Consider the following 13,418-nt stretch of genomic DNA (forward strand, 5'->3'; position numbering starts at 1 on the left):
TAACTCCATTCAACATTCATAATTTGTATATGGCGACCATCGACAATCCAAACTTAAGTTCCACATGATGCATTCCATACGCTATAAGCTGAGAGAATATTATATAGATTTTCCTCAGGCAAACAAAAAATCGTTGATGACATTCTGAGCAATAAATATAGCTATATACAATGCTGATCCGCAGCCATGATTCATGACCTGACATTCGCAATGAATATGGATGGCGCCATAAAAATGCAACGCATTCCCAGCAACAAAAACATTTCCATATCCATTTCCATTTACAATTCCAAAATACACACAACAAAAACTCTCGCATATTAAAGCAATTTGCAATTTGCACGAAAAACATATATTCGCAGAGCAAAAATAAACTGAGACTCGACGATTTATTTGATTTTTCATATGCGATACGAGATGAGATATGTGTGTGTGTGTGTGTGTGTTTGTGTTTGTGTTTATATTGTAGCTACAACTCAACTGCAAATCGTACAAGCAAACAAGCCAACAACTTTCTGCTGTTGTTTTTATTGTTGTTGTTTCCCAATCGTCGTCTGACTTTTTCATGACTTTTAGTCGACTAGATTTCAACTTGCTAATATAGTAGCAACAGCAGCGCAGCGGCAGCGACAGAGGAGAAGATGGGAGCTGAAAAAAGCGCCTGGCCACTTGCACACACATACACACACACACACAAACACATTCACACACATGGCTCACTCACACACACGTATTTATTTTGCTGCGCTGCAGCCGAAGGCGCTGTTTGCAAAAGCCCTCCCTTTCCCACACACACACACACACACACACACACACACACACACACACACACACACACACACACTGCAAAAAAAAGCCGCTTAAAAATATGCATTGAAGCAAGCACAAAAAATCGAGAGAAAACAAAACTCTTGCCATAGAATGAATACGACGGACTAGAGTAGAACACAAAAAGAAAACTAGATAAAAAAAAAAAAGTTTCATTTCTTGCCATAGAACAAAAAGCACGCAAAACGAACGAGGAGAAAACGAGAAAAACAGAAACATGAAACAGAAGGGAGAACTTACCTATACCACGCTCAAACACAGTGTGCGACATGCAATTCACACACACACAGATACGAACAGAACAGAGCTGCATGCATATCAGGCGAAGAGAGATGAGGAGAGGAAAGCTAAAGTTAAAGTGGGATGGGGTGCGAGTCATACAACGCTGACAGCGCTGCTTGCAGTGACAGTGGCAATGCCAAAGGCAAAGGCAAACTGCATATTTCGAGGCCTACATCAACATTTTTCTGGGCGCACTCTTACACCGAGAGAGAGCGAGAGTAAAAAGTGCCATTGAGAGAGAGAGAGAGCGCGCCAGAGAGAGTAACGCTGCATTTGGGAGAGCAAGCTTGATGATGTTGCGGTTGCTGTGCAAGTTGTTTGGGTCTGCTGGCGTCGACTGCAGTTTCCCAGTTTGTGTTGTGCTCTCGTGGCCATAGCTATGGCTTCTGTCGCTGTCGCTGTCACTGTCGCTGCCTCTGCCGCCGTTGTAGCGTAGCTTTCGGACGTTTACATGGATTATGTGGGTATGTAGTGCGGCGCCGAGACCGAGAGACGACGACAACGACGACGAGCAGCAAACAAGCAAGCACAATAACACAATGAACTCCAAATGTGGGCAGAGGCCGGGCTCTTGGCTTTTGAATGGCTGGCTCTGTGCACTGTGAACAAGAGAGTGATAGAGGGAAGGAAAGAGAGAGAGAGTGGAAGGGAGAGAGGAGTGAAGGAATGGAGAGATGGATGGCTGTGATGTGTGTTGTTGGAGGCCGCTGGCTGCCTTTTGTGTTTTGTTATTGTACTTTGCTTGGCGTCATTTTTTTTATATATATTTTTTTTACTTTATATTTTTCATTTTTCTTGTTTTCCTTTTCTTTTCTTTTCTTTTTCATTTTTCCCATTGCGCGCCTTTGTTTTGTTACTTCATGGCGTTCTTTGGCGCTGTGTGCGAGTCGGAAAAATTGCTTTTCATAGGGAAAAAGCAAAAAAAAATGTTTAAAAAATGAAATGAAATGTGGCTCGCTGTGATTGTTGTTGTTGTAGTTGTTGTAGTTGTATGTGTGTTGTAAGTACATGAAATATAATAACTCATCACGCTGATGCGCTACGCTGGAGAGGCACCTCCAACCTGCGCTAATTGCAAGCGCAAAATGGCTGCCAATAACTAACTGCCGAAGCTTTTGCTATTCACGCTAGCGCCACCTGGCGCCAAAACATGAAATGTGTCCCATTTTAAATGCACTTCTACACACACATACATATACATAAACATATGTGCCTATGTGCATATGTATTAGTGAACACGATCCACAGTTTGCTCGTCATTTTGATATTAGATAGAGAATTGCATTGGTTGATTCCCACTTGGAGTTGTGGCACTTGAGTTGTATATAAATAGAATCCACTTTGTCCTGAGTATCAAGAGATAAATATTGTATAACATATAAAATATATATATATATATAAATATCATATATTCTTGTCAACTTTTTCGCATTTAAAGCCACCGAATCCTTGTCCTTGTCCATCTAAGAATCGATGCGTTTAAGTTTTCAATCGAATTCCATTTGGCAACTTGAGATTTAACAATAAGTTTAACTGTTTAACTGTAATTTTCATAAAAAAAAAAACAAAGTATAGCTCGTAAAAAGTGGCATTAGCTTAACGGCACTCAAGTGGCCATTAAGTCAACAACTACTTGTCCAAATACTTGATTTATTATGATTAGCACACTAAAGCTCTGATCTTAAGTTGTGTCGAACATGCTAAAGCATCTCAAACGAATTCCACACATGAAATAATCAGCTATCAGCCAGGCAAACATGGCGATTAAAATAAAGTTGCTTTTGTTGTAGTTGTTGTTGTTGTTGTAGATGTGGTTGTTGTTGTTGCATTGCTTAAACAACCCATGAAAATGCCAAACATTTCATGACGTTGTCAGCGATAATATTCAATGCCTGGGGAACTTGCCACACACAGTATGGGGCAGTGGAGTGGCAGGGCAGATGGGGGGGGGCTTGTAATGATTGGTTGGCTGTTTCTGTGTGGCTGGTCAGGTTTTTACTTTTTGTGCTGCTGCTGCTGCTGCTGTTGTTGTTGCAGCAGCAGTTGTTGTTGTTGTTGTTGCTACACACTTTTTCTTTGCCGCAACAGCAATTTACTGCATTTTTTCATTTTACCATGCACACGCTTGCAACGCACACACACACACACACACAGACACACAAATATATATATGTGTGTGTGTGCTTGCCACACGTTGCAGTGAAAATTTGCAGTCAAGTTGGCGTCGTTGCCGCTGAAGCAGACGAAGTTTGCATGACGCCGCACTTTATTTATTTCATTTTATTTAGCGCGAAGTTTGTTCCCCCTCCCCACTCTACTCCTGCCCCTGCCTCTCTCCTCTGCTTGTTCTTGTTGTTGTTGTTGTTGTTGGTTTTGCTGTGTGGCAGTGAAATTGAAACGCCATCGGAGGGAAAGTGGGCAGTGGCAGTGGCAGAGCCTGTTTCCGTGGCAGTGGCAGTGGAACAAGCGCAGCCAGCACGACGACGACGACGACGACGACGACTGGGCGTATGCGCAATACAGTGCACACTCGCTAACACGAACAGCTATAGAAATTAACATAAACTGCTTAGGCTTGGAATAAGTCTACTTTTTAAAATGAAAAAATATCGATTTATTTATTTTTTAATTATAAACAAAGCTGAGTTGAGCGATGCGTTGCACTTGTTAGCGAGTTACCACTGTGCTGCATTGGAACAGCAGCAGGTGCAGCTGAAAAGCTGCACAGAAAAACGAAAGAAACTGTGTTATGCCGACAATGCACCGCAATGTTGCACTCCATCAACTGTCTGTGTGTGTGTGTGTGTGTGTGTGTTGCAAGTGTCTGTGTGTGTGTGTGGGGTGCAGTGCCTGGGGAGGGGTGTGCTGTGCAAAGCTTTGGCACTTGTGGCCAAGTGTTTTGGTGCCTGGGCTTTGGCTTCTTAGTGAAGTGTCTTTGCTGCTAAGCTGGTTGCCTGCCTGCTGCCTGCTGCCTGCCTGCCTGCTGCCTGTCTTCTATAGTTGCAACAACGCCTCTTTGTCGTATCTTTTTATCTACTTAGGGCGCGCCTCCAACTGCCACACCCATTCAGGCCATCCATCCATCAACATGCCCGATTATTACTGTCTTTACACAAACCACAAACAACATCATGCACTTGATATGCGTTTTTTTTATTATTTTGTCGCATGCCTCACTCACTCTCTCTCTCTCTCTCTCGCTCTGTCTTTCACTCTCCCCTCTCTGTGGCGCATGTGTCTGTGTCTGTGTCTTAATGTGTGCCCTGTGAACGTGACTATTTCTATAATGTGTCTGAGCCTCGGAGTCTGAAGGGCTCCACAGTTTCCTGTTAACATGAAAGCATAATCGATACGGCTCGAGTCAAGTGCTTTAAGCCAAAAAAAAAAGAAGAAGAATGTCCAGGAATAATATATATTTGCCATATATATAAGAACTAAATATTTACACGCCTATATTAAGTAGTGCTCTTTTTGGGCTTGCATCCACATACGATCCACAGAGATCCACATAGAATTGCCAGATATTTTTTATATATTTTATCTCAATTTATTTTCTCTGTGCCAAAGTGAGTAGTTATCGAGTGTATCGAGTTGATACCAATTCCATCAGCTCAAAGTGACAAACTCTGTTTTCATCCATTTTTCACATTTGCGAATTTTGTTTTTTTTTTTTCAAACTTTGTCGATTTTTATCGTTTTTTCTTTTTGGCTTGAGGATTTTTTCTGTTTTTTTTTTTGTGTTCATCGAGCGCGATTCTTTTTTTTGTATTCGACTTTGAGGCAAACGTTAATTGAATTTTAAATTTTTCGTGTTTGTATTTTCAGCTTAGAGACCCCGTTTGCAGATACAGATACAGATACATATATATATATATATATATATCTATACATGTTCAACATGTGACAGTTCAGTTGTGGAGAGCATTTGTCTCTGCAATGTTTTCTTACTATTTTTCTATACGCCTATGCAAATTTTGCACACACCGAAATCAAAATTTATTTATTTGGGTCTAATGTTTTATGTAAGGCAACAACAACAACAACAACAATAGCAATACAACAACAACAACTACAAGACTCAATTACGATTACTATTCAAAAATTCACGGAAATCGTAAATAAAAAGAAATCAAGAAAATTAAATTTAAATTGCAATTTTTGCATCTATTTTTTTTTTACAGGTCGCGATGATCTCTCGCCCTCGAGCAGCCTCAACGGCTACTCCGTCAACGAGGGCTGCGATGCGAAGAAGAGCAAGAAGGGTCCAGCGCCCCGGGTGCAGGAGGAGCTCTGCCTCGTCTGCGGAGATCGGGCGTCGGGCTATCATTACAATGCGCTGACCTGCGAGGGCTGCAAGGGCTTCTTTCGGCGCAGCGTCACCAAGAATGCGCACTACTGTTGCAAGTTTGGGCGTGCCTGTGAGATGGACATGTACATGCGACGCAAGTGCCAGGAGTGCCGCCTGAAGAAGTGCCTCGCCGTTGGCATGCGGCCCGAGTGCGTTGTCCCAGAGAATCAGTGTGCGATGAAGCGGCGCGAGAAGAAGGCCCAAAAGGAGAAGGACAAGGTCACCAGTTCGCCCAGTTCACAGCATGGCGGTGCGGGCGGCGGCGGTGGTGGCGGTGGCGGTGGCGGCATAGCCGGTGGTGGTGCGTGTGCCAACAGTGTCGGCCTCCATGGCACCCATGACTACGTCAAGAAGGAGATACTGGACCTCATGACGTGCGAGCCGCCGCAGCATGCCACAATTCCGGTAGGTCAACAATCATTCTAACAAACAACAATTGAATATAATTGAAATGAACACATTTCTCTTTGCAGCTACTACCTGATGATATTTTGGCCGAGTGTCAAGCGCGCAATATACCTCCATTAACGTTCAATCAGTTGGCCGTTATATATAAATTAATTTGGTATCAGGATGGCTACGAGCAGCCATCCGAAGAGGATCTCAAGCGTATTATGGTAAGGTCACAGACATTGATATACACAACTGGGCAGTAAAATAGGTGTGAAATTGTTGAATAAATTGAATATCATCTTCTGAAAGTTGCAACAAATGAATGCAACTTTTGTTTTGCTCTTGATTTGATTTTCAAAAAGTTCGATTTGTTTATTTTCATTACAACAAAAGCTTAACTGAGCTATTAAATAATATTGAAAGGGCCAAGGACATCACTGCAGGGCTGAGGATATAAGACCTGTGCCTAAGCTCTAAGCAAGTTAGAACCATGGGAAAGAAGAGCCTTAGGATACTTACCGGTCTATTGACAGGACACTGTAGACCAAGAAGTCACCTAACTAAGCTAGGAAAGAGCCGTGGAATCCTCGATGCACATCCTAGCAGAATGTGTCGCCATAACTAGAAGATGATGCAGCATCCTAGGGATGCATGTTATGAATGTTTCAGAGGCATAGAAGACCTCAACCCAACAAAGATCCACACATTCGTGCGGGAATTGGGGATGATGGAAGATAATCGAGTAGGTCGCGGTGCAATCCCCCATAATAATATTAAGCTCTAAGATCAAGGAAAAGAAATGCATAGCTACATCAACTGGAAGGTCTTAGAACTTCTTGACAAATGCTAAGAGCAATCAGAGGCAAGTAGGATTCAAGAAAACTTCGATCAGCCAACGATAATCGTCTGGTGATAATGACAAATGTTTATCCCGATATTGAGAATGCTATAGAGCCTCATCAAGTGCTGGACTGCTAGCAGAATATGCAGATTTCATTTATTATTTATTTTACTCCATTTAAAATGAACTACAACAACTGCAACATGCTTGCCACCAAGTTATTGTCTTGCCACCCATTTTACTGCCGAGGTCAATCTCAAGTTTAGCTTGAGTCTCGTTCTTGAATAGTCTTCACTTATTAATCGATATTGGATTATTGTGTTGTTCCACAGAGTCAACCGGACGAGCATGAGAGTCAGACGGATGTCAGTTTTAGGCACATCACCGAGATAACCATACTCACAGTGCAGTTGATTGTGGAGTTTGCGAAAGGATTACCAGCGTTTACAAAGATACCCCAAGAGGATCAGATCACGTTACTCAAGGTGAGTATTGTATAGGCATATAAATCGAATCGAATTAATATTTATATATCTGTATTAATTAGGCCTGCTCATCGGAAGTGATGATGTTGAGAATGGCCAGACGCTACGATCACACCTCGGACTCGATATACTTTGCGAACAATCGATCCTATACACGGGACTCGTACAAAATGGCCGGCATGGCGGATAACATTGAGGATCTGTTGCACTTCTGCCGACAGATGTTCGCGATGAAGGTGGACAATGTGGAATATGCGCTACTCACTGCCATTGTGATCTTCTCGGATCGGCCGGGCCTCGAGAAGGCCCAGCTGGTCGAAGCGATACAGAGCTATTACATCGACACGCTACGCATTTATATACTCAATCGCCACTGCGGCAACTCGATGAGTCTCGTCTTCTACGCCAAACTGCTATCGATACTCACCGAGCTGCGAACGCTGGGCAATCAGAATGCCGAGATGTGTTTCTCGCTCAAGCTCAAGAATCGCAAGCTGCCCAAGTTTCTTGAGGAGATCTGGGATGTGCACGCCGTGCCGCCGTCAGTGCAATTGCATCTTCAGGCCCAGCAGGACGAGCATGATCGAATCCTACGAGCCGAGCGTATGCGTGGTGCTGTCGGTGGTGCAATTGCCGCCGGACTCGATGCAGACTCGGCGTCCACATCTTCACAGGCCGCTCTGGCGGCGGCCGCCCAACAGCAGCAACATCATCAGCAGCAACAGCATCAACAGCTCCACACGTTGCCCAGTCATACAGCAGGTGCAGGTGCTGGTGGTGGTGGTGCGGGTTCCGTATCAGCCGTAAGCACCAGCAGCGGCTATATTGGTGGCGGTGGTGCAATGGGCCCAAATACAGCGGCGGCCAGTAGCTCCACCAGCATCACAGCAGCGGTGCCAGCCAGCTCGACGACGCCATCAACGGTGGCCAACGGCAGTGTTGGGGCTGGCGGAGTGGGTGGTGCAGGTGGAGGTGTAGGAGGAGCAGGAGGGCGTAATGCAGATGTCAGCATGTATGCGAACACACAGACAGCGATGGCCTTGATGGGTGTCCCACTAAAAACGGAGCATTCAACAACGAGCAGCGCATAGCAGCCCCTGCTTGTCGAGGGAGTCGCTCTGCTGCTCATGGAATAGAATTCAAATTCAGAAACAGGCAGCTGTAAACACACACACACACAAACACACATTCACACACACACACATACACACACACATACACACGCATACACACGCATGTAAGCAGAGAAAACTGTACCGTTATTCACTTGGTTTCTTGTAAGTTCAAAGCAAAACTGTAACTGTACAATTTTGCATATTTCAAATAGTTGGATTGGATTGGTTTTGTTTGTTTTTCTTTTTTCTATTTTTCTTTTTCTGGTTTTCTTGTCGGATTTTGCGCAAGCTATGCAAAAATTTCGCGCGTGTGGATTTAATAAACAAGTGCGTAACGGCACAGTGGCAATGCTTAATTATACAATTTATATATACGCCATATGCATATACATATATATATATATGTGGATAAATATATGTATGTGTGTGTTTGTATATATAAATTGGCAAAAGTCGCATCTGGCAGATAACAATTTTGAGTAAGCGTAAAATGCAGTTATTTAGTGTTAAGTCTGCAAATATTAGTTGTAAGCCATTATGAATATATATATATACAACAAATTATATATATTACTATACACTCACACACACACACACACACCTACACACACACACATTTAAAACTATATATAACAAATTCTTAACTTAAAACAGAAAGCATGCTTAAATTGAAAGAAAAAAAAAACAACAAACAGAAAATAAAACATAAAATTGGTCAAAGCAAGCAAAAGGGGGGCGTAGAATTGAAGCAGTTATAATAACAAACAATAACATAGCATACCTTATATATATATATATATGTATATAGATATATATATATACATATAAATCTAAAGAAGTTGTATTAAAATTCTTTCGTTTTGTTTAATGAGCCGAAGTTAGAAACTGCTAAATTCAACACCTGTCAAAACTGTCATGCAGTAAACAGAAGAGAATCAAGATTGTTTATATTTTAAAAATATATAAAAAATACAAGCCTAATATTAAATGTAATAATTATAACAAATAAAACAACAACAACAACAAGCATGTGTATAATATCTAAATAAGTAACTGTACATCTAATTCAAAAGCAGCGAGTAAATCTGATTAAAAATACCTTGGAACTATAAACAAACAACAAATAATAAATAATAAATAATAACAATTAATTTAAGTTATGTATATTTCGCAACAAAAACCAACTCTAAACAAAAAAAAAAAAAAAACAAAAAAAAAAACTAAATCTAAAAAAAAAACACGCAAAACTTGGACTGATTTTATAAATATTTTTTTAATCATATTAACTGAGAAGAAAACAAAAACAACTGTATAACAAAACAAAACAAAACAAAAAAAAAACACACACAAAAAAAAAACAAAATGTTTAACAATTGAAAAGAAAAAACGACATAAAAATTTGTTTAATTATGCCCTCCTTATATTTTTCTTACTAACATAAAATGAGAATTGAACATTTTTAGGCGCCGTCGTTTTTTATACAATTCATATACATTTTTGCAGTTTATTTTTGTCTACATCTTCTTTACAAACAATTGGCGAAATTGTAAAAAAATTTAAACAAAAAAAAGTGATTGGAGTTTTACTCAAAAAATAAAAGGCATTAACGGTATTAATTAATTAAAACAAAAAACGCAACATAAACAAAAACAAAAATTCAATGCACACATTTGCTGGCAAAAAAACAAAAATCAAAAAACAAAAAACAAAAGTTTCAATCACTTGACATGCACTCACCAACACCAACACACCCCACACACACACCCCACACACACACCACACATGCATACACACACCAAAAGACTTCAATATTAATTTATATAAAAAACAAATTTAATTCAAAATTTATACATATTTGTAAAGTGTAGCAATTAAATTAAAAACTATTTGGCATAATCAAAATTTTGTTTAAAAACAAAAAAAAAAAAAAAAAAAACAACCAACCAACGTGCAAATTACATAATTTTGGCAATTTATTTCTTTATTTGGAATTTATGTTATGCAATTGAATTAATTTTTTTTTTGATAAGTTCTTTCTTTTGTTTTTGCTGCTTTTGCTTTTTAACCTGTAAAAACGAGAAAGTAAACTAAAAAAGAAAAAACAAATTGTTGGCCTTATTTTTACTTAAATCAAATTTATTCTAATTTTAGTAGCGATTTGTAAAATACGACAAAATAAAAGAGCTAAAACAAAATATGTAAAGTTATGTAAAGTAAACAAATCTTTTTTAATTGTGTAAAAAGTGGCAGAGATATTTTTTGAAATGTGCAATTTTTTTATTTTTACTACTATTATTAAATAATTATGCTAATTGAATATATATAATTTTCACCTACACATATACATACAGTAAACACACACACACACACACACACACACACGCATACTGATACATAAACATTTAAGTAAATTTAATTTATAACGATTGAATTTTTTACACAGCAATTGAAATCATTGAAAATAGTTAAACAAATATCTAAAATTAATGTATAATTAGAAATTAAATGCTTTAAAAATTCAATTATTTGTAAACTGCACTTTAAAATGAAAGCAAAAACAAAAACAAAAATACAGTGAATAATTTAATTATAAAATAATTAATACCAGCAAACCTATTAGTGGAAGAAATCCCTGAAAATAAAAATAAAACAACTCACTCTTAAGTTTCTTTATTATACATATACATTTGATTTAAAGCTTAAGTTTTTTTAGTATGCATAAAAAGCGTTTAATTATTATACATAATTTGTTTTGTAGTTTTACTATAATGTAAAAAACCCACAACAACAAAATCTATCGTAATATAAATAATTTTTACTATTTTACGTAAATGCAAAAATGGAAAATGCAACAACAAAACAAAAATATACAAAAATACACACAATATATATTGAAAATATGTTGAACGAAAAAAAACAAGCATAAACAGAAATGTGTTTTTATTTGATTTGATTTTCTATTTCACAAATTTCATTACACAATTTGATTTATCCATGAAATAATTGGTAAACAGAGTGCGACATGTGAGCAAAGACTCGTTAGTGTAAGGATCGATAGATCGATTAATCGATAGGTCGATAAATTGCATGCAGAACTTGAATAACATTTTTGCATATGCGAAGCAAACGGCTGTGAAGTTGGCTTTTCACTGAGTGTTGTTATAACAAATTATAATGAAACCGATATTGGAAAGCAAGCTAAGAAAACTAAGTATGAAACATTATTATTTCGATAGATTGCCACAACAAATTGATGGAAAAGTATTGCGAAACAGCTTGGGTCAACCAAATGGAAATCGACATTAGTTCTTTTTGTTGTAGTCCAAGTTTTAGTTTTGCCAAATTGGAAAAGTAGCAAACAAAAAAATAAACAAAAAAACAAACGAGAAATGATTTTAAAATGGGTGAATCTCGAGAGTCAAGCCCAAAAAAAATAATTGAAACATAAGACGCGCTATAAAATAGCTTTAGATGATACAAAATGATTTGCTTATAACCTTTTTAATAATTAACGAAAACTAAAACTAATACAAAACATTTATAAAAGGTACGGTCAAGTGTGAATTAAATATATAAGTTAAGCAGCATAAACTAATCTAATAAAAACGAAAAATACATTATAAAATTAAACTCCTCGCGCCCTCGCTAATAATATTTCCTTAAACTTTGATAATACCAAACTACTTATTAACAAAACAAAAACCAAAACAAAAAAACCAACCCTATACCTAAGCCAACCTGTAAATATGTATGTATATGTAACTCTCGCTCTATATAAAGAAGCATTATGACAAGCAACAAATACGAAACATACAAAAAAGCAACCTGACAAAATTATAATGATGAACATAAGGTATAAAGTAAAGTAAAGTAAAGTAACACAATTTGTTGAGATATCCATTCATATAATATGACTAACAAAGCATAAGAACAAATGAAATGAAAAACACAAATCGTTATGTAGATTTTTGAAATTCATAAAACGAAACCAAAACCAAAAAAAAAAAAAAAAAACCAAAAACAAAAAAAGATCAAGAACTTTATTTAATTTTTATGCCTGTTTTCTGTTACGTGTAACTTGAATAACTTGTTTTGCCCATAACTACTTACAATACCTAATTACCCCTAGAGGAAGATATGTACTACGATCCGTAAATGAGAAGGAATGAGAAAATAAAAACCCATATTGAGCACACAGCTAAGCCTAATCCTTAAAACAAACAAAAAAAGAAAAAAAAAAAGAGAAAAGAAATACAAAATACAAAATAAGAAGCAAAATTATACGAGAGTTTTGTGTTCAACTTGTAGATATTGATCCTGAATTGAAAACTACCTCAAACGAAACATTTAAATGAAACACGATTGAAAGGTTTTTGAGCATTAATAATAAACGTAACTACAAGCGAGACCTTAGCAGCAGCGCTAACCACAAATATACATACATTTAAAATTACTCACATACAATATGAACAATTCTTTTGGTTTCCAAAATTCCTTACCAAATTCAAAGCCCGATTGAATCAGTTCGAAATATGATGGAAAATACATACTCCTTACGCCTTTTTAGAGGTACCTGTTTTGCAAATCATAAAAAAGAAGAAACCTAAAGCACAATTCATATTTTCCATGAAAGAAATAAAAACAGAGTATTAAAAATCTACAACATGATCTGTTAAGATGGCAGATATGACAGAAAATTAATGATGCGAATCTCGAATCTTTTTGTTTTGTTTTCTTCTTTATATTGAGCTTGTAAACCTATCGAATTAAATCACAAAATATATTTAAATAAATTGCTTCTCCAATCACAAAGCTAAAGCGCTAAGCAAATAAAATTTTAAGTTGTGTAGATTTCTCACTGCCAAATTTGACAAAAACATATAACAATAATAATTAAAAATTATATAATCATACAAATTTACGTTTATTATTACATACAATTTGTGCAGGCATTTTCATTATTATTTTTTAACTTAGCCATAATGTCGAAAAATGTCAATATGTCAAATTTCATTTGCAATGTGTAGCAATCAGTAAAAATACGAGTAAATAATTATCTACAATATATAGAAATATTAAAAACAAAACAAAAAAAAAAAAACAAATACGAGTACAGTTCAAGAAGT

At 37.3% G+C, this 13,418-nt stretch overlaps 1 protein-coding gene across 4 annotated transcripts in view; it reads left to right on the forward strand.

Moving 5' to 3' along the window:
• The window catches only part of LOC6560137 (ecdysone receptor), a 108,263-nt gene extending 98,815 nt beyond the window's left edge, over nucleotides 1–9,448 (forward strand). For 3 of the 4 annotated variants that reach the window (XM_032734343.2, XM_032734344.1, XM_001985673.3), the window contains 4 exons: nucleotides 5,292–5,863; nucleotides 5,932–6,075; nucleotides 7,025–7,177; nucleotides 7,240–9,448. In XM_032734343.2, coding sequence (XP_032590234.1) covers nucleotides 5,292–5,863; nucleotides 5,932–6,075; nucleotides 7,025–7,177; nucleotides 7,240–8,268 — 1,898 coding nt within the window. In that variant the 3' untranslated portion in view covers nucleotides 8,269–9,448. Of the gene's footprint in view, nucleotides 1–1,546; nucleotides 1,575–5,291; nucleotides 5,864–5,931; nucleotides 6,076–7,024; nucleotides 7,178–7,239 lie in introns of those variants that run through there. The other variant, XM_043215025.1, reaches the window with a different exon arrangement.
• The last annotated feature ends 3,970 nt before the right edge of the window (nucleotides 9,449–13,418 follow it).

This window comes from Drosophila grimshawi, unplaced genomic scaffold, assembly GCF_018153295.1.
Source record: "Drosophila grimshawi isolate 15287-2541.00 unplaced genomic scaffold, ASM1815329v1 contig_1367, whole genome shotgun sequence".
Lineage (NCBI taxonomy): Eukaryota > Metazoa > Arthropoda > Insecta > Diptera > Drosophilidae > Drosophila > Drosophila grimshawi.